At 39.9% G+C, this 20,940-nt stretch overlaps 1 protein-coding gene across 2 annotated transcripts in view; it reads left to right on the top strand.

The window, feature by feature from the left end:
- The first annotated feature begins 5 nt into the window (after nt 1–5).
- XRCC4 (X-ray repair cross complementing 4) overlaps nt 6–20,940 on the top strand; it is a 175,648-nt gene continuing 154,713 nt past the window's right edge. For both annotated transcript variants that reach the window (XM_052700530.1, XM_052700531.1), the window contains exons 1-2: nt 6–89; nt 20,268–20,417. In XM_052700530.1, the coding sequence (XP_052556490.1) occupies nt 20,279–20,417 (139 nt within the window). In that variant the 5' untranslated portion in view covers nt 6–89; nt 20,268–20,278. The remainder of the gene's footprint in view (nt 90–20,267; nt 20,418–20,940) is intronic.

A 20,940-nucleotide genomic window follows, 5' to 3' on the forward strand; every position in this document is an offset into this window, starting at 1 on the left:
TCTGCTGATTGGCTGCCGCACGGCGGCGAGGCGGCCATGTCGTGCGGGCGGAAGCGGCTCGCGGCGGAGGCGCGGCAGCACGGAAGGAGGTGAGTGCGGGCGCTCCGCCCCCACGGCTGGCCGGTGTCGGGTCCGGTCCTCAGTCCGGATTCGTCGTTTTGGAAGTGGCACTGTGGGGAGGGGGGCGGCTGTTGCTGCTTGTAGTACTTGTCGAACTGGCGTTCCCCTGCTTTGAGCGTCAGGGGAATGCGGTTTGTGCCTCTGGTGCTTTGAGCAGCACGAGGTGGGCATTGCCTCTCTGCATTTGCTCTTTTCCTTTCTTCTGTCTTGGTGAAGACCACCTGCGTGGTGCTGGGGTCACAGAGCCGTACTGACAGTGCTTGGATAAAGGCAGTACGTTCTCTTGTCATCACTACACCGTGTTTTCTATAACTAAAGAGCCCAGTTGATTAAAAGAGCCTGGTACTTTGTATTGCTGTTGTCATTTTATTTTCTGTAAGGGGAGCTGGTAAAAATATGTGATGATTTTACATATTTGGTAGCTGCCTTTGGAAGCTCAGGCCCTGCCATCACACCATTCAGAAGGGGCAGCCTTGTTTTGGCTCACTGTGAAAATCATGCAGCATTTTCAGTCTAAATCAAGCCTGGATTTTTTCTTTCCTGCACCTCGATGTTTGGTTATGGTTGCTTTGTTCCTTCATTTTTATTTTAATTTTCTTTGAGGGTTTACATTTGGGCCTGTCAAGGACTTCAGTAAAGCCAAGGCTGCAAGCGTTGTGTGACAGGTTGTGTGGAAGAAACTTGCTGTGGCTGTTCTGTGTGTGCAGTAACATGCTGAGGTGTTGCTGTCACAGCTGATTTCTGAATGTTTATAAGCAATCTGTGGTCTATTCTAAGCTTTAGCAGGAGGGTTAGACTGGATGATCTCCAAAGGTCCCATGAATGCTGCAAGATAACGGGGTCATTTGTACAGAGTATGCTTTTGTAATGGAATCAAGGTGTTATTTCATTAAAATGCTTAAAAACATGAAAGAAACATAGGAAGTGGAAGAACAAGTTGACTTGAGTAGCAGCTTAGATAACTACTATTTTGAATTGTAGAATTATAGAGTTTTTGGAGTTGGACTAGATGATCTTTAAAACACTCTTCCAACTGCCCTGCCCTGAGCAGTGACTTTACCGCTAGATCAGGGTGTTCGGAAATGGCTCAACCTGGCCTTGAGTCTCCACGGATAAGTTTTTCACCAGCACTTTTGGCAACCTATTAACATGCAGAAAGTTCTAAAAGCGGCCTGACTATCTAGTGTAACTTGATATTAGTGTGTTTGATTTTTCACATTTATTTTAGTTAGAATTAGTTAGAATTCAGAAGTAGTTACCGGTTTAAGCAATGAGCAGTAAAACCTCTACTGACTACCAAGACTATAAATTTTAGGAACAGTAATACTTTTAAACTTTTGTGTCTCTGTGGTGGAAAAAGAAAACAGGTTTGGTTTTCCTGTTTTGTTGCGCTTCTGGTTCCTCATTGTGAGTTAGTTACTGAAATGGAAACATTGCTTCTGCACTATAGAGGAAACTGCAATGCTTAGTTTTTACTTATGGTATAGTCAGGCCTACTTCCATGTGGCTATCTAACTTTCTCTAGCTCTGTAATTCTGTTTGTGGGTGTGCTCTTTATAGTACGTTGTTTTTTGTTTTTTGTTTTGTTTTTTTAATATAATGCTATCTACTGTGATAATTTATAGTAAGCTTGGTTATGAACTCCATTGCAGATCTCTTTTAAAAACAGTTTTCGTTTACCTGGGCTATTCTATTTTTGAATGAAGATTCCATCACTTCTATTTGGAATAGAATTTTCACTGATTATGTACTGTTGTAGAAAGCTTTCAGCAGTATATTTTGCTCTTGTGGGGAAAAAATGCTATTTGATAGTCGTTATCACCCTGTGGGACCTTGCTGTTATTTGAAAGATAGCATGTGAAGCCTGGCAATGTTCTTTGGGATAATGGTATGCTACATAGAGGGGTACTGAAGTGCCATGCGCCCTTGAGGAGAAGGAGGAATTGTGAGGAATTTAGGGCGAAGTTTTCAATATATCAAACAGTAATTTGTCATTAATGTTAATAGGATTATTATAGGATTATTATAATAGGAAATCACAGCTGTGATTTCTTCACTGTTTTATTTGGCAGAAGAATTTGTAGCGCTTGCCCTTATTACAGGGAAAATGTAAAATAATGTGTGTACACATTTTAATCTTGAAATGGACTAGTTTCACTGAAAAATGAAGTTTTTTGACATCTAGAAAGTTACTGTAGAATACTGTTTCTTAGCCAAATTATCCAGAACATGAACCTTTTTGCAACAAAAAGTGTATTTTGCTTTGTTCCACTTTGGTCCATCTTCTGACTTGAGCTGTATCCTGTTCCTAAATTCAAAAATAGTGTCATTCAGCTCCTGCAAATTGTCTTCAGGGTGTCTTTGTTGGATACTAGTCCACGCTACTCTTTCTGTTGCTATAAATATATATATATATATATATATATATATATATCTTATGCATCTATATGTAAGATATATGTATGTCTTATAATCTTATATATCTTATATATCTATTATATATATAATATATAATATATTAATATAATATATTAATATAATATATATATAATATTATATATATATATATATATATATATATATATATATATATATATATATATAAAAGAAAAAAAGAAAGAAAGAAAGAAAGAAAAGGTGGTGGAAGGCCCCTCTGAGTGAGAAGATTACTAGTATAGAAGCTTGGTGTTAGGTAGAAAGACTGGTCTCCTGTGAAGCCAAGACATAAAAGACTTACTGAAGGATGTATGATATAATGTTGGCACAAGCTAAGGTAAGATTAAGAAGAGAACCACTAAACAAATTACTGTTGTTTGCTAATCTAGCCCAGACAAAACTGATAAAAGTAACTGGCAAATCTTACAGGAAATACTCCAAGTTGAAAAAATATTTTTATTATGTGTGTGTCTAGGAGCCTCTGGTGTTATTCTTCTGAGACACACTAGTAATCACATGAAATATTATTTCATTAAGTACCACCAGACTTACAGAATTTGGAAAATCATTGGAGTAACAACAACAATTCTACACCTGAGTTGCAGACATCTAGGTGAGTTTTGAGGCTGGCCTTGTAGGAAGATCTTGTGCTCTAACAGAGCAGACAAATAGGGCAGAGACTGTGGAATAAGTGAAAAAGAATACTGATCCTATGTGATTTTAAGAGTGTAAAAACTGAGAACTTTTGTGTTCTTGATCTAGACATCAGCCAAATTACTTGCTATCTTGGGATGGAAAAATTAATGCAATTAGAGGAAGAGTGAGGCTGTATATCCTATCACAGTCTGTAATTGTTTTTAAAGATGAGTCAAATGATTGTGAAAGGGATTGTTTGTTTACAGGTCTACAAAAGGATCTTAGAGGCTACCCTTCTCAGCACAGTAGCTGGAAAGGAAAGAGGGACCATGGGGCTTTCCAAATGCAGTCAGCTGTGTCAAGCTTATGGTAGAAACTTCACGAAAACTTCAGGGAGGTTTATGCAGACTGAGCTAGTGACAGAAGCTGAGATAGAGGTTGGAGGCAGCAAACTGTATTGTGTGGGCTTATATAAAATTTCACCAGCTCTGGAACATGATGTTAAGAGCACAGCAGACAGTGTCTGTAGGCATTACATAAACTGGACAGACGTTAATTTCTGTGAAAGGTAGGCTTCAAGATCATAGAGGATAATTATTTTTGAAAATGAGATACAAGGGACTAGTGTTCTTTTGTGTGTAGCAGATACCACATTGCTTACCTGCCTTAGCTTCCTGCAGGCACTATTAGGCAGTTTTTTGCTTGTTTGTTTTCCTGTCCTGATCAGAGAAGTACATAGATGAAAATGATGTGCTGCAGTTTATGTTTTTTCTTGGATCTTGTCATGTCTCAGGAAATTTGTTTTATTAATCTTGACTATACTATAAATAAATACTTATTTCTCTTCTTGGAGAAACCTTTTGGGGTGTGCTCTAAATTTGTATTTATTCATATTGCGATTTTCATGGTTGACAATGCAAAATAAGCAACTTTTAAAGGAGAGAAAAAACAGTGGGTGTACTATATCTAAAGCTCTTCCGAAACTGTTGCAGCTGTCAAGATTTAGCTCTGCTGCACAGAGGGCTGAGTTTTTCTATTGTTGTGTACCTAAGTTAGTTTAGACTCATTGTATTTGTTCACTGTTTCATTTAGGGCAGCCATTCCAACCCTTGGCCAGGTTGGTACAGTTGCAGGCCGCAGCTCTGCGCTATGAAGGCAGCGGCTCTTCCCTGCAGCATCCCCAGAGCTCACAACAACCAAACATCGGTGTGCTGTTGTTGTGTTGACTGAAACCAGAGCATGGGTCTCAAAAAAAATTAATTAATGTTTACAACACCATTTTTAGTTACTACTTGTCTGACCTGCAAGTTCTCAAGGGGAGTATATAGAGTAGCAATCAGATATTTAACTCAAAAATCTGATTGTGCCTCTTTTCTGCACTTCTATAAGTCATAGAATCATAGAATCACCAAGGTTGGAAAAGACCTAAAAGATCATCCAGTCCAACCATTCACCTATCACCAATAGCTCCCACTAAACCATGTCCCTCAACACAACATCCAGCCTTTCCTTGAACACCTCCAGGCTCGGTGACTCCACCACTCCCTGGGCATCCATTCCAGTGCCTGACCACCCTTTCTGAAAAGCAATACTTCCTCATGTCCAGCCTGAATCTCCCCTGCCGTAGCTTGAAGCCATTCCCCCTGGTCCTATCACTGATGACACGAGAGAAGAGGCCGACCCCCAGCTCACTACAGCCTCCCTTCAGGAAGTTATAGAGAGCAATGAGGTCTCCCCTGAGCCTCCTCTTCTCCAGGCTGAACATTCCCAGCTCCTTCAGCCTCTCCTCATAAGCCCTGTGTTCCAGACCCCTCACCAGCTTTGTTGCCCTCCTTTGAACACATTCCAGGGCCTCAATATCTTTCTTGCAGTGAGGGGCCCAAAACTGGACACAGTACTTGAGGTGCGGCCTCACCAGTGCTGAATACAGGGGAACAATCACCTCCCTGCTCCTGCTTGCAACACTGTTTCTGATGCCAGGCAGGATGCCATTGGCCTTCTTGGCCACCTGGGCACACTGTTGGCTCATGTTCAGCTGAGCATCAATCAATACCCCCAGGTCCATTTCCTCTACGCAGTCCTCCTGCCACACTGCCCCAAGCCTGTAGCGTCACCTGGGGTTGTTGTGGCCGAAGTGCAGGACCCGGCATTTGGCCTTGTTGAAACTCATCCCACTGGCTTCAGCCCAGCTCTTCAGCCTGTCCAGATCCCTCTGTAGGGCCTCGCTACCCCCAGGCAGATCCACACTTCCAGCCAATTTGGTGTCATCTGCGAAGTTACTGAGGGTGCACTCGAAGCCCTCATCGAGGTCATCAATAAAGATATTGAAGAGGACAGGCCCCAGCACCGAGCCCTGGGGAACACCACTCACGACCGGTCGCCAGCTGGATTTGACTCCATTCACCACCACTCTCTGTGCCCGGCCCTCCAGCCAGCTCCTCACCCAGCCAAGAGTGCATCCATCCAAGCCTCTGGCTGCCAGCTTCTGCAGGAGAATGCTGTGGGAGACAGTGTCAAAGGCTTTGCTGAAGTCTAGGTAGACCACATCAACAGCCTTTCCCTCATCCACCAGATGGGTCACTAGATCATAGAAGGAGATCAGGTTGGTCAAACAGGACCTGCCCTTCATGAACCCATGCTGGCTAGGCCTGATCCCCCGGTCACCCTGCACATGCCGCATGATCTCCCTCAAGACAATCTGCTCCATAACCTTCCCTGGCACCGAGGTCAGGCTAAGAGGCCTGTAGTTCCCTGGATCCTCCTTACGACCTTTCTTGTAAATGGGAGTCACGCTGGCAAGCCTCCAGTCTTCTGGGACCTCACCAGTCAACAAGGAGCGCTGACAGATGATGGAAAGCAGCTCGGCTCTCACCTCCGCCAGTTCCCTCAGCACACTCGGGTGGATCTCATCTGGCCCCATCGACTTGTGACAGTCCAGTTGGAGCAGTAGGTCTCTGACTGTTTCTTTCAGAATCACAGGGGGGTTAGTGTGCTCCCCAGCTGAGATTACCAGGTCAGAGAGAGGAGTATCCTGAGGATAACTGGTCTGACTTTTAAAGACAGACGTAAAGAAGGCATTCAGAACCTCTGCCTTTTCCTTATCCTCAGTGGTCAGAGGTTCCCAGCCTCATCCAGCAAAGAGTGGATATTCTCCTTTGTCCTCCTCTTACTGTTAATGTATTTATAAAAGAGTTTCTTATTCCTTTTCACCCCAGCAGCTAGGTTAAATTCAACCTGAGCTTTTGCCTTTCTGATTTCACCTCTACACATCCTAGCAACTTCCTTATATTCATTCAGAGTGGCCTGTCCCTCTTTCCACAGGCGGTAGATTCTCTTTTTCTCCCGGAGCCTCAAGAATAGCTCCCTATTCATCCACACCGTTCTTCTTCCCCGCCGGCTCATTTTGCAGCTCAGGGGGACTGCCTGCTCCTGCGCCCTTAAGACTTCCTTCTTGAAGAGCAACCAGCTCTCTTGGACCCCTTTACTCGCTAAGACTGAATGCCAGGGGACTCCCCCTGTTAGTCCCCTGAACAAGTCAAAGTCCGCCCTCCTGAAGTCCAAGGTAGCAATTTTACTATTCCCCCTCCAGGCTCCACCATGAATCAAGAAATCTATCATTTCATGGTCACTCTGTCCAAGACAGCCTCCAACCTCCACATCTCCCACCAAACCTTCCCTGTTTGTGAACAGCAGGTCTAGTGGGGCAGTTCCTCTCATGGGCTCTCTGACCAGCTGTATCAGGAAGTTGTCCTCTACGCATTCTGGAAACCTCCTAGACTGCTTTCTCTGCGCTGTGCTGTACTCCCAGCATATGTCAGGGAAGTTAAAGTCCCCCATGAGGACAAGGGCAGGCGACTGTGCAGCTCGTGCCAGCTGCTTATAGAATACCTCGTCTGTTTCTTCATCCTGATTTGGATGTCTATAACAGACGCCCACCAGGGTGCCTGTCTTGTCAGCCCTTCCTCTGATCTTTACCCATAGGGATTCAACATTATCATCCCCACTCATAATCTCAGTAGCATAGAAGCATTCCCTAACGTAGAGAGCCACACCACCACCCCGCCTTCCTTGCCTATCCTTCCTGAAGAGTTTGTAGCCATCCATTGCAGCGCTCCAATCGTGGGAGCAATCCCACCACGTTTCCGTTATGGCAACTAGGTCATAGTTTGCCTGCTGCACAATGGCTTCCAATTCTTGTTGTTTGTTGCCCATGCTGCGTGCATTAGTGTAGACGCACCTCAGCTGAGCCCCTCGCCTCTCACCTAATCCCAATACCACTTCCCCAGGCTGCTCTCTAGCAGGCCTGGCTTAATCCCCTTCCCTCTTTCTATCTAGTTTAAAGCTCTCTCTACAAGTCCCGCCAGCTCCTGGGCAAGTATCATTCTCCCTTTTGGAGACAGGCAATTCCCATCAGCAGACCTCAGGCCAGGTGCTGAGTAGACTGCCCCATGATCAAAGAATCCAAAATTTTTGCGCAAGTCCTTTCTTAGGAGAGAGAAAAATTCTTCCCTCACAACTACACCTTAATCATGTTATAGCTTTTTGGCACTATGTGAACAACTGTTTTCAAGGCTGAAACACTTGAACAGTAAAATGTCATTAAAAAATCTGATGAAGACCTTGAGATCTCACTAAGGATTGCAAACACTGCCACTGAACAAGGATAATGCATTTTTTTTCACAAAGACCAGGTCAAATTTCCAACCAGTCTTGTAGTTTTGTTGTTCTCCCTTTTTTTTTTTTCTTTTATGTTTTAATAAAAACATTAAAAATCAGGATTATTTTGTTACATGTTAATGATATTGCATATTTTATGTGGGCTGCTCTGAAAATGATGCTTCCTATTCTGTGATGTTGGTCCAAGACATTAGAGGCAGATGTTATGATATGACAGTAGAGACTGAGCCTTCCCACCAATATCCCGTCAGACAAAAAGAGGGGGCATTACTTTCAAAGTAACTTCTGTATATGCAGCCCAAGACAAATCGTCTTCTTTCAGTGTGGCCCAGGCAAGCCAAAAATCTGGACACCTGTGAGTTAGGGTGCTGATGCGTCCTAGTTGTTTTAGCTAACTTTCGTGGCTGAGAAACGAAAGCCCAACTACACAAATCACAGAATCACAGAATGGCCAGGGTTGGAAGGGACCTCAAGGGTCATGAATCTGCAACCCCCTGCCACAGGCAGGGACACCAACCTCCACATTTGATACCAGACCAGGCTGCCCAGGGTCCCATCCAACCTGGCCTTGAACACCTCCAGGGACGGGGCATCCACAGCCTCTGTGGGCAGCCTGTTCCAGCACCTCACCACTCTCTCTGTAAACAGCTTCCCCTGAATATCCAACCTAACCCTAATCCTCAACTTAAAACCATTTCCCCTTGTCCTGCTGTTATCAGTCCTTTCAAAGAGTTGATTCCTCTCCTGTTTGTAGGCTCCCTTTAGGTACTGAAAGGCTGCAATGAGGTCACCCCGCAGCCTTCTTTTCTCCAGGCTGAACAAGCCCAGCTCCCTCAGCCTGTCTTCATAGGGGAGGTGCTCCAGCCCCCTGATCATCTTTGTGGCTCTCCTCTGGACCCTCTCTAACAGCTTCCTGTCTTTCTTGTACTGGGGGCTCCAGACCAGGACCCAGTACTCCAGATGGGGCCTCACAAGGGCAGAGTAGAGGGGGACAATCACCTCCCTGTCCCTGCTGGCCACCCCTCTGGCCACCCCCTCACCTTTGAAGGTGAAATGTGAACCAACATGCAGGGAAGTGTATTTTTAAAGTTATTTTTAAAATTTTTGTTTTGTTTTGTTTTCTTCTGTAATAATTTTTGTCATAATTCCATAAAAATGATGTAATTTATGTAGGAATGCAATTGCTGTAAAGCAACACTTCTGAAGCTTACATGCTTATGCTCCAAATAGTTTTTGTGTAGTATTTTACACTCTTAAAATTTCAAAGCTGTGTTTAACAAGTGAAATACCGAAGTTCTTCTGCACTGTATTTTCTTATTGCGTACCTAACTGTCCTCAAGTCTCAGTAGCATTTTTCTAGTGGTATGCCCTGCTGTGTCATCATATTAGACTGCACGTTTCACTGTAGCTCAAGCTAGCATTCCTTAGTAGCTGTGAGGGAAACTAACATTGAAAAGCATGCTTCCTCAGGTTGACTCCCTGCCTGACACTGAATGCCTTAGGTAAGGTTTAATTTTTTGATTGTTGTTTCTTTTTTATTTTGCCTGACCCTTGGTGAGGAAAAAAAAAACCCGAAAACCTTGCTGGGCTGTTTTGGCCCGCTTCTGTGATTAATGGGGTGGGGGGACCCCCTGGCCCACTCCCTGGGAGAGGGGGAAGAGGGAGAAAAAGGTACAGGGTAGGGAGATGGGCCTAAAAACAATACAGTGGCAGTGCGCTAAGGAAGAAAACTAATTTGCTAAAAAAGATAATGGAGTGCACGGTGATTCCAATTACATTTTATTATATTGCATTGAAGATAATAATCAAATAATATGAGAGAGACAAAGAGTCCAAAATCAAAGGCCTTACTGTAATGTTGAAGGTGAGACAGCTAGGAAGCACAGGCAACAGAGATGAGCAGTAAAAGAAGGGGGACTAACTTGTGCATTGCCAGCAGTTTTATTTTTCTCCAAATGGAAAACAGAAATGGAACAGTGAAAGTCTTCTGGGAGATGTAGATCTTCTCTTCTGAGAACCAGGTATCCAGAAATATTCACGGAACTGGGGCATTAACTCTTTAACTCCCAGAGCACTGCTTGATGCTATGATGTGGAATATCGGTAACAAAAATCATAAAAGCATGACACTAATAAAAAGCTTCATGTTGTTATTCAGAGGACCTAACAAAAATATTACTGTTTTGAAGCTGTTTATCTCCTTGTTCCTTTCTAAATTCTGTTTTTAGATATTGTGAACACTTGCTAGTTGAGATTTTTATTTATTTATTTATTTCAGAATGTAAAATCAGTAGCCGCCAAATCTGTTCATCTTAGTGGAAGTGTCAAAGCATCTTTTCTTTTTCTTGTCTTTTTTTTTTCTCTCTGTCTGTCTCTCTCTCTTTTTTTTTTAAAAAAAAAAAAAAGAAAAAAAGCTTCTCTCATTTGCTCTCAAATTTGTGGTTTTAGGACCTGTGCACAGGATCCCTCCCATAATAAAATACTGGCATTTCCCTCTTTTTTTTTTTTTTTTTGGTTTGTCCAGTGTGTGTTATCACATAAACCTAAGGTAACCTAAGTTGGTGATGAGCTTTATTTTTTTGTTTGTTTAACCTCTTTTGAAGGTGCTGTATTGTAAGGCACAATGTCACATTACTGTGTTGAATCTCATGTCTTGGTATTCAAGCCATATTACAGAACCAAAGCTGAACTTGTGCTTAATCTGTGGAAAATGTTGAAATCAATGTTCAGTATGGATTGATGCCTCTTTGCTTCAGCTTCACCTCTGATTGCTCAACCTAATCTGACTCAAAAGACATTTGTTTTCAAGGCAAAGTGATTACTGTGGCTGAATAAAGAGCTGCAAAATTGAAGTTTTAAGTGCACTGAAAGTTCACTGAAAATGTCTTCTGAATTATTTTTATGTGGGAGCCATACAAAGCGAAATGAATTATAATGTTTAAATTAATAAATTGAAGTAGAGTGAGCTTTCTGTTTTCATGGAGGTCAATGTTTCTTATTCCAGCTGAAAAATAGAAAATGGGAAGAAAAACATAATAAAACTTCTGTTAGGTGAATACAGAGTAAAGGAAGAATTTTCTTCAAAGAGAATGCCTTAGGGAAGTGTTTAGCAAGATAAAGCAATTTAGAGTCCAGGACAATTTTTTAGTACTAATTTGACAGGAACGTGAAATTAAAATAATCCATCTCTTTGAAAAGTCTGGAGTGTAGAAGTGGGAGGAGAGTAACCTTCTCGTTTATCCCTGCTTTTTATACCCCACTCAAGTGGTTACATTTGGTGCAACTTGTGTTTCCAGATTACTGGCTAAATTTTTAAAAACTCTTCAGAAATCTCTCTCAAATACAGAAGTGTAGGTTTCCTTACCTAGCTGTTGCTAATTCTCTTTTTTTTTTTTTTTTTTTTTCGTTTATCCTATATTCAGATTTATTATTCTTGCCAGTAGATCAGATATAGATTCAATAGCACTGAATTTGTTTTGCTTAAAGTAATAAGTAAAACCATCCAGTGAAGTCCATTGCTCAGTGGTACTAAGTCAAGCATTTACAGAAACATGTCAGACTGAGTGAGATTACAACAGAAGTATAGAAAGGAACAGAAAACAAAGGAAGTCTGTAGGAGATATTTGTTTTCTGTGTTGAATATCTTGATAATTCTTAATCCCAGAGAAGACAGCGTTATGGAAAACAGATAATATTTCAACCAGTCTACCATATTATCCAAACATACATCAAAAAGACACGTGTATCTGAGTACTTTTGGATAGGCAAACAGCAATTAAAAGAAGCTTTTTTTTTTTTTTTTTTTTTTCCTCCTTCAGCTTCACTTTTCTTGAATGGATAATACTAAAAGTTACTGAAATCTGCAAAATAAGGATGGCAAAATAGGTATGGCTGCACACCACCCCTGGCTATAGTAGGACCATTGAAAGCCAGGCAGACATGCTGCCATATAGAAGTCTTGAAATATTTGTTGAAGTTTCATCTCCCAAAGGCAACAGAAGTAGAGAACCTGGTCTGAATCTCTCAAGCATGCCTGCTTGCTCTCTATCCCTTCTGGTCTGGTCTTATTCTTTGATCCTTGCTCAGTTCTGTATGTGCTGTTCAGTAATTTTGTAACAAAGTACTTGGTACTCAGTGAAAAAAGATCTCAATTGTGAGATAGCATTTTATTTTCCTATGTCTTGGTAATATCCAGCCACTGTATGCTGCTGTATCAAAGAAACCTCAGAATGTTTTTCAGATACGGATTTGGGAAGGTTGAAATTTGATGGTGAACACATTCAACTGTTAAGGCTGGGAAGAACTCCCAGAGAGGTGTGAATAAGAAAAGTTTGTCCTTTTTCAGAATCTATCAAATTATTCTATTATTTGCTAGTATATTCTAGTATAATTTCCCTCTTGAATATTTATTTAAAAATATTAAGGACCTTTTTTTTTTTTTTTTTCTTTTTTTTTTTTTTTTTCCTGTTTTTTAACCTTGTGGCTTAAACTGTCTCCTAATATAGGTGCTTACAAGTAAGATTGACAAGTCTGGCAGCCTGGAGTTGGTGGTGTGTTATGCTCCACACTTCAAGGGGATGAAAGACACCAGGGTGGGCTTTGTCTCCAGGCTACAGTTGAGATCAAAGCTTGTTAGTAAGATTCCTACTATAAAGGTCGTTGACTATCTGCTTCCTTCTGTTTCTCTTCATTTTCAGCTGGTGACTGTAGTAAATAAGTCTGACAAGTGTTGTTCCTTATCGTGGATTCCAGATCTTTTGTGGCAAATCCTGCGTATCCTATTGGCCCATGGAGTCTGACAAACAAAAGCACTGCCTTTTTTTTTTTTTTTTTTTTTTTGACTAATTACACAAAAAATGTGAGTGTTTCCAATAATTTTGTGGCTGGCACAGAACAGTGGGAAAGAAAGTGTACAAATGCTAGCCATGTGAGCCTTCCTTCTGTAGCTGGGTCCTTGAGGACCAACTACTGATTGCAACTTTCTTGAAGTTAGTCTCTTAATCAAACCTTATTGTGCAGCGCTGAATTTTTAAGATGGGCCTTTCACCTGTCTGCAAGAAGTTATGAAGTCATTCAGTTGCTTCTTTTTATCCAGTGCCATTTTTTTTTTTATTTTTTGTCTTCAAGAGAGAGAACAGAATTGTGTGAGCCTTGTGTAACAAGGGAACAAGATGTCAACCAGGGAACAACTAGATACATTTTAGGTTATGTGTTAGTTCTTGGTTCATTAGAATAAGAGCTCTTCAAAAATTTCTGTTTTTGGCCTTCAAATATATGTTTGACATTCAGCTGAAGATTTATTATTAAACTTTTCTTCATCATCAAACAAATATTGCAGCCCAGAGAATGGGAGGCTTATTGCAGGAGGTAATAGGCAGGAAGGAATCTGTGTTCTTATCTTCAAACTTTTTTAGCCAGGCATTTTCTGAAAAGAGTGAGTCCTTATCTGATCTACTGTCCACCTAATATTAACTGAGTCATCTTTGAAGTTTAGGTCAGATAATTTAATGCCTTTTCTCTTGAAGATTGGATGGAGTTGATAGAATTTTAAATTAACATGAGAGAAAACAAACTTGTATGCAATGAATCTCAGAAATATTCGTAAATACAAGCACCCTCAAATTTTCTTCTGCTTGGCAATGTGTTAACAGCTGGTTTTAATCTTTAAAATACATTGAGATATTTTTTATTGTCTTAAATTTCAGTCCGTTTATAAATACATCTGTTGTCACATGAATAGTACCTGTTCTCTTACTAGGTTGACCATGTTCTTCTAATTTTATTTTCAATTCAGATTTTTTGTGGTCCAGCTGATGGCAGAAGGGATCGAATTATAGACTTTACTGACAGTTTGGTGTTTGTACTAGTTTTCCATTCTGAAGTCACTGTAGATAGTATCCTATTTTTCTCAACAAGAAAGCACTTAAGCTAATTGCTCCACTGGCAAGCTATAGTAGCTCTTTCTGATCTGTAAGTAGACTTCCATGTATAACTGCTAAAGTTTGAAACACCTGCAGCTAAAGCAATTTGGAGAAAAGCCATTAGTCTTCATGGACAAAAAATAGTGCTGAAGTTCAAAACATCATCAATGATGCTGTGTTGGAGCTGTCTAAAAGATTTGGCTTTTAGTCTATGCCCCATGCTATCCAAAACAACATATAAAATTCTTTGTAAACCAATTTTAAAAGTGTCTTGTTTATTCAGAAGCAACTGTGAACACTATTTGTTCAGGGAGTAGGCTCCAGTCAATTGCAAACCAGCCAACAGCTGATTTCTCCTTAGAAAGAAACATTGCCTAATATAGATCATTAGAAGCCAAAAACTAAAGGGACAAAGTCCTAAAGATAAACAGCTCAATCCTCAACTGTTCAACAGCCTCAATAAAACCTCTGATTTACTAATTTAGGGTGCAGCTCCACTGTTCCCACCTGCAAGTTGGTCTCAGATCCTTGCCTCTGACTTGGTGAGGTGTTGATATGTAGCATATGACCTTCTGTGCCCTTAAGGAGAAAAATACTGGCTTTCTTATGGTCCTAATCAATCAGTTTCTCTGCAGCTTTTCTTTATAAGCAATCAAGGGAGGAAAGAGGTATTGATTGGTCTCATTTTATCAAGACAGTGAATGGAAGGCACCTAAGTTACTTCAAAAGCCCTCTGAGGTACTTACTTCTCCATTCTAATTGACTGCTAGATGCTTTTTAGACTTGTACAATGAAGGTCTGAATTCAGTAATTTAAATTGATGGATAGCTATAGAAATAGTCTGGTTTTTTTCAGTGATTTTTTTTGAAAGCCCAGTAGCTACTGGCTTCCTGTTAAACAGGAATAGTACGAAAATTCAGGTGACCACTTTAACTATTTTGATCACTAATGTGATTCCTGCCTGTGTTGCTAACTTTCCTTTAAGAGATACTGAAGTAGAATGAGTTCTTAGAGTTTTGTTGCTCCCTCATTCTTCCTTCTATTTCTGACTGTCTTTCACACATGCTCGTTAGAGGTGTTTGTAAAATCTGGAAAACAGTGGCATGGTATCCAAGCCTATGTGCCTAGTTCTCTGGAAACTCGAGACTCCTTTGACTCCTTTGTCAATTCATCCTCTCACTGTGTTATGACCAGTTGCCTGGCCCAGTGAACTCAAAAGAGCTGTGATTTGTTTTGTTGTGTGTTTGTTCTTTACTTGTTGGTGTAGCACTGACAGATCTGTTGAGACAGTAGTTATAACAGAGGAATACTGTTTTAAAGCATTCCTTTAAAAAAAATATCTCTAGCCGTATTTCTAGTGGTATTGCTTTTGAATGTATAAAGGTAAATTCTTAGACAAAGACACGTGGGATGTTGCATGTGTGGTGGTTATGACTATGAATTATCATAATGATTAATGGTCTTCTGAAGCATATCTAGGTAATAGCTTGAAAATATTACAGTTTTAAATGTAGAAATAATTTAGGGTTTGGGTAATAATAACGTTAGTAGTAATGGGAAACTTCATTTGTTTTAGCTTTGATCCTACAGTTGTTTGTATGCATGTGACATCTGTGAAAATGATAGAAAAAGTGTAGATTTACAGAGCTTCTTCATTCCTTGAGAAATAGCATTCATTGGCAGCAAACATCAAATATTTACAAGGTAGGTTTTTCTTTGTAGGTAGTTTTTTTTTTTTTGTGTGTGTGTGTGTGTGTATATGTGTGTGTGGATTTGTGGATAGGCAGCAGGATAATCTGCTGCAGCAAGTCTGCTCTTCATGTATTCCTCAGATAGACTACACACAGTGTTCCTCCACCTAAGGATGCCCTGAGGCAGAAATGCTTGATCTGTGAAGAGTCACCTATTCTTGACATTATTGAAGGCTGGCGGGGTGGTGAGAGAATAGAGAGGGAAGAAACAGGTGAATTGAAATGTATTCGTTATAAAAGGGGTGTTTTAATTTATGAACATTCTTTAAAAGAGATGTATCACTCCATATTTCAAAGCGTTGAACAAAGTGACTTGTGAATCCTGTAAATGTGCAGCTAACTTCAGAGATTCAAGTAGGATTTCTCACTTCTTCCTGCTGAAATATTTATTTCAATAACAGTGCTGCAAGCTTGTTTCTGAGTTTTGCAGTTAGAGTGGAAGAGATGCATGCTCTTACCTTACAGTGAATGAATAAGAAAAAGCTTTGATTTCCTGTTTTTCTTTTTTTTTTTTCCCCCCCCACTAGTGGGAATTCTTTGTTGCTGGAGGAGTAGATAAATCCTTTGGTTTTTTTTGGTTTTTTTTTTTTTTTTTTTGTTTTTTTCCTGTTTGTTGTTTATCAATTTACTCAACTGCAGAATAAACTGTGTAGGAGTTGTGTTGGGATATTTCGGGAAGAGTTTTGTTAAAGTGAGGTAAAATATTTTTGTTTGCAATGGTGTTTCTATATACAGCATTGGTAAGGATTGGAAAAGCTTGCTTCTTTTGGAGAGGATTATGTAGTAGCCAAGATATATAAGGTACAACCAAGAGATCCTTCAGCTTTTGCTTTTGACAGTCAAGTGACTAGAGATCATAAGCAAAACTAAGGGCACACTAGAGATCACATGCAAGATTCTACTTAACAACACAGCTTCTAAACATTTAAATTGAGTATAAGAAAATAGTTCTCTTTAATGATAAGAGTAGGGAGGCACTGGCAGAGGATGCTGAGAGAGGTGGTGGATGCCTCTGTCCTGGAGTCATTAAAAGCCAGATTGGACAGGTCTCAGCTCCTAGTGTAGTGGTGGGTGTCCCTGTTCATTTCAGATGAGATGAACTAGATGGCCTTTAAAGGTCCCTTCTAACTCAATTTTATAACTCTGTAATATAGATAATACTCATCTCAGAAGGTCAGTGGGCACAATGGGGGAGATAAAAGCTGAGAGGAAAGGGGTACTGTTTTTTGTTTGATCTCACACACAGAATTGCACGGTTGGAAGGGACCTTAAGAGATCACAGGGTCCAATCCCCCAGGCTGACTTGTGAAGTTGTTCTAAGATGCACAGCAAAATGTGGAAAAGCTTGTCAACCCTATCTTTCATTTTGTTAAAAATACTGAACATTCTTTTTGCCAGATTTCTTCAGCATGTTCATTTTTATTTAGGTACTGTTTTACCACAGGTAGACAAATCATGTGAAAGCTTTCTGAGTTCTGCTGAGTTCACTTACTCTGGAAACAGATCTCTTAAGAATGATGCAGAAATTTTTATTTTTTTGCTGTTGTGCCTTGCTTACTCTTTATACTAGCATGTAAAGATGGATGTACAGAATGTACTGTATTATGAGTTCATGCAATTTTCATCTCAGGCTTTGGGGATCTTGTTAGTGTATCTTGCAAAACACTGTAAATTATTTTTAGTTTGCAACTCTTTGCATTGCTTTTTATCAGTGAGGACTGATGCTTCATCCTCTTTATCATCACACAAATAGAAGACCAGCTCTTTACTTTCTGTTATAAACAGCCTACATTTAAAAAGAAAACCTCTTGTGGAGGTTGTTTTCAGTGAATGCAGCTCTGCTTTGTGATGAAAGTCACAACAAGCAAAAATTCCATGTTAAACTATGTATGTATGCATTATTGAGTCCTGAGCTGTCTCTCTGGGTTGCGTGCAACTGTTTTACAACCTTTAATTAAAAAGGAATAATTAAAGTATTTTTACTAGTATTTTGGAGAATGACTTTTATCAACATATTTTGTAAAGGACTTTGTAATGTTCCAGAACAAACTAAAAGAGGAAGGTAGTCCAGCAGGCAAAGGAAAATGTATATCTATATGCTTAAACATACTACAAACGTTATTTGTGCTTCCTGTCATGTACTTTTACTGACCCATAGTCCGGCCATTGGTGCACTACAAATCTTTAAAATGACTTCAGTTCCATAAATGGTAATTTACAAGGCCTTATTCCAGGCCTCTGAATATTTCATTTGCTATTATTGTTTACAGTTGCATAGGCATGCTGTAGACTTGTAGAAATGACCAGTTAATTGGTGATAGAAATAAAATATTCTTGTGGAGGACTTAAGCTAATTTTTCAATATGATTTTTAAGTTACACTTCAGTCTCCGGCACTCCTTCAGTGAATAGAAACTCAGATTATGGCATCTGTTGAAGTATAAACAGTGGTAGTCTATGGATATAAATAATAGTTGTCTCTTATACTGTTGTTAAGTAGAGTTCATGTCTTGTTATATGTTGATGATTTATCTCCTCCTCCTACCATGGTTTTTGAATCCTAAACTCTTTCCAAAAACATCCTAAGCAGTGTTAAACTTAAGTTTTAATCTGAAATAAAGTTAGCTCTTCGCTAATTTGTGATGGAAAATGTTATATGTGATCAGGAATGCTAAAAGTACCTAGTGACTTGTTCCAGCCATAGTTCAGTCTGGCGCTCACAGCAGACACTTTATGTGATGTTCCTTTTATTGTTTAGAAATGCAATTTGTTAGTCTAAGTTGATCAGTATTGTTGTTTAATTGGCCATCCGAAGTAGTTAATTTATGTTATTGACAATGCAGTTCTTGTTTAGCTGTCAATACAGCCTTGTGCTTGAAAAACAAGTCTTATATTCATGTATTCTGCTGCTTTTGTCCAGACCGTGCCTGGAATTCAAGGGAAAGGCATTTTTTAAGCATAGCTGTGCAAAGATCAGACAGTGTGGGCAACAGTAGTTAAAACTTCTCCTGAATTCACTTCTTGGGAAGCCAGTAATATCTCTCAATACACATAAGCAAAGAGCTCATTACTGCTACTGCTTGAGGAACAGGGTTCCTTCAGAACCTGAACTGGTGCTGATCATGGAATCGTGGTATTGCCGTGGTTGGAAAAGACATCCAAAGATCATCCAGTTCAAGTGTCCACCTGTCACAAATATTTCCCTCTAAACTGTGTTCTTCAACGCAAAATCTATGTGTTTCTTGAGCACCTCCAGGGATGGTGTCTCCATCACCTCCCTGAGCGGCCATTGCAGTCTCTGACTACTCTTTCAGTGAAGTTTTTCCTAATGTCCAACATGTCTTCTTTGATGCAACTTGAGGCCATTTCCTCTAGTCTTTTTACTAATTACGTGGGAGTAGAGGCTGAACCCATCTCTCACAGCCTCCTTGCAGATACTTTTTGGGAATGATAAGGTCTCCCCTGTGCCTCCTCTTCTCCAGTCTGAACAGCCCCAACTCGCTCAACCGCTCCCCACAAAGCCTGTGCTCCAGGCCCCTCACCAGTTTTGTTGCCATTCTCTGGTCGTGCTCCAGGGCCTCAGTGTCTTTCATATAGTGAGGGGCCCAAAACTGAGCACAGTACTCGAGGTTTGGGACTATTGCCTCCCTGCTCCTGCTGGCAACACTGTTCCTGATGCAAGCCAGGATGCCATTGGCCTTCTTGCCCACCTGAGTACACTACCCGCTCATGTTCAGCTGAGCATCAACTTACCCTCCCAGGTCTGTTTCTTTCTGTTACCTAGTGCTACGTGACCAGTGGAAAACTAGATAGAAACTGTTTCTAGTTGCCACCTACCCAAGCATTTTTGTATTCAGTGCACGTAGTCCCTTTTCTCATTCACTACTTTCTTCCTTAAAATAAAAAAGGTCCCAAACAATGGAGCACCACAAAAGAAACTGTTCAAATGTTCAAGTACTAGACAGCATGAGGTTTTATCAATGAAAAATTAACTTCAGAATTGACTGTTTCTTCATTATTCTGTGGTGCAAATTATAAAAAGTTATTGTAAAGGTTTTGAATGCAGAGACAGTCATTACTGTCAGGCTAGTTTACTTATAAAAATATATGATGTTATTCATAAGATCTTTTGTCAGCTCCAGATTTGTAAGTTGTCTGTTGTTGTGTGAGGGGAAAAAGAAACCCACAAATCACTGTAGAATCATAAGCTTAGTTCTCTTTAGTATTCATTTTTAAAATTAATTTCTTTGATTGGCAGTGGCAAAGAATGCAATAAATGTGTTGCAGTGGAGCCTTATAGCATTCTCTCAAGCAACATTCTTCCAACTGAGTATTATTTCAAATCATATTCCATGTGTTGTATGTTGGATGATAGTGAACAATGAAGTTAATGATCGAATAGTCCTTAAGTAGGAAACTAAATGTCAGGAAGCAGAGGAATGCAAAGTTAGCATACCAATTTTGCCCAGCTTCCTGACAGTTTCTTATTTAGAGACTATTCAAATATATTTGATTGTTAACGCTTTTACTTAAACCTTAATTGTTTTAATCCAGTTTTCTGTTTGAAAACATCAGTTTTCTGAAAAACTGTACTTGTGGAGGAAAGCTAAGTGTGCTTGTAAACGTACCATTCCTCCCTTCCCACCCAATCTGGCTACAAAACGTTGCCAAGTATATCTCAGAAAATATGCCATTGATTGTAATAAGTTTCTGTTGTGTCTGTAACAGGTGTCTGGAAAATGGAGAAAACTTTGATCAGAATTCATCCAGTTTCTGATCCAGAAGCAGTATATTTTCTACAGGTATCATGGGAAAAAGATATAAGCAGTGGCTTTGATATAATACTTACCGATGGTGAATGTGCATGGACTGGGACAGGTAATAATGAAAACTGTTTAAAATTATATTGTTCTCTTTTACTACTGTTACATACCTTCTAATCTGTGATCCACAACTTGCATTAAAAAGATTTTGCAATTATCATCTCACTGAGGGAGGAGATTGGATTTATGGTCTTCTGGGACATGCTCAGATATCTTTGATATCTGGAAAATGTATATGTCAAAACTGATACTGATCTATTAGCGTGTAAGTATGCTATGTTTTGTTCATGCTTACTAATACAATTTCTTGCAGTGCTATTACATCATCATGTGTGTGCCTTCAGATTCTTGAATAAATGTGTAATACAGTTAACATTTGCAAGCTCTAGTTTATGAAGCATTTATTTGCAAGTATTTTCTTGATGGGTTTGTTAAGATATTAACAGTTAAAGGTAACTGTGCTTGGTACTCAACTGCATTTTTGAGAATGTTAAAATACAAGAATTTTATTTCCGGTGGTAAATTACAAGAAAAAACAAAAACAAAAAAAACTGCCGACGCATTTTTCCCCACCCAGA

The sequence above is a fragment of the Tympanuchus pallidicinctus genome, unplaced genomic scaffold, assembly GCF_026119805.1.
Source record: "Tympanuchus pallidicinctus isolate F22 unplaced genomic scaffold, pur_lepc_1.0 scaffold4, whole genome shotgun sequence".
Taxonomy (NCBI): domain Eukaryota; kingdom Metazoa; phylum Chordata; class Aves; order Galliformes; family Phasianidae; genus Tympanuchus; species Tympanuchus pallidicinctus.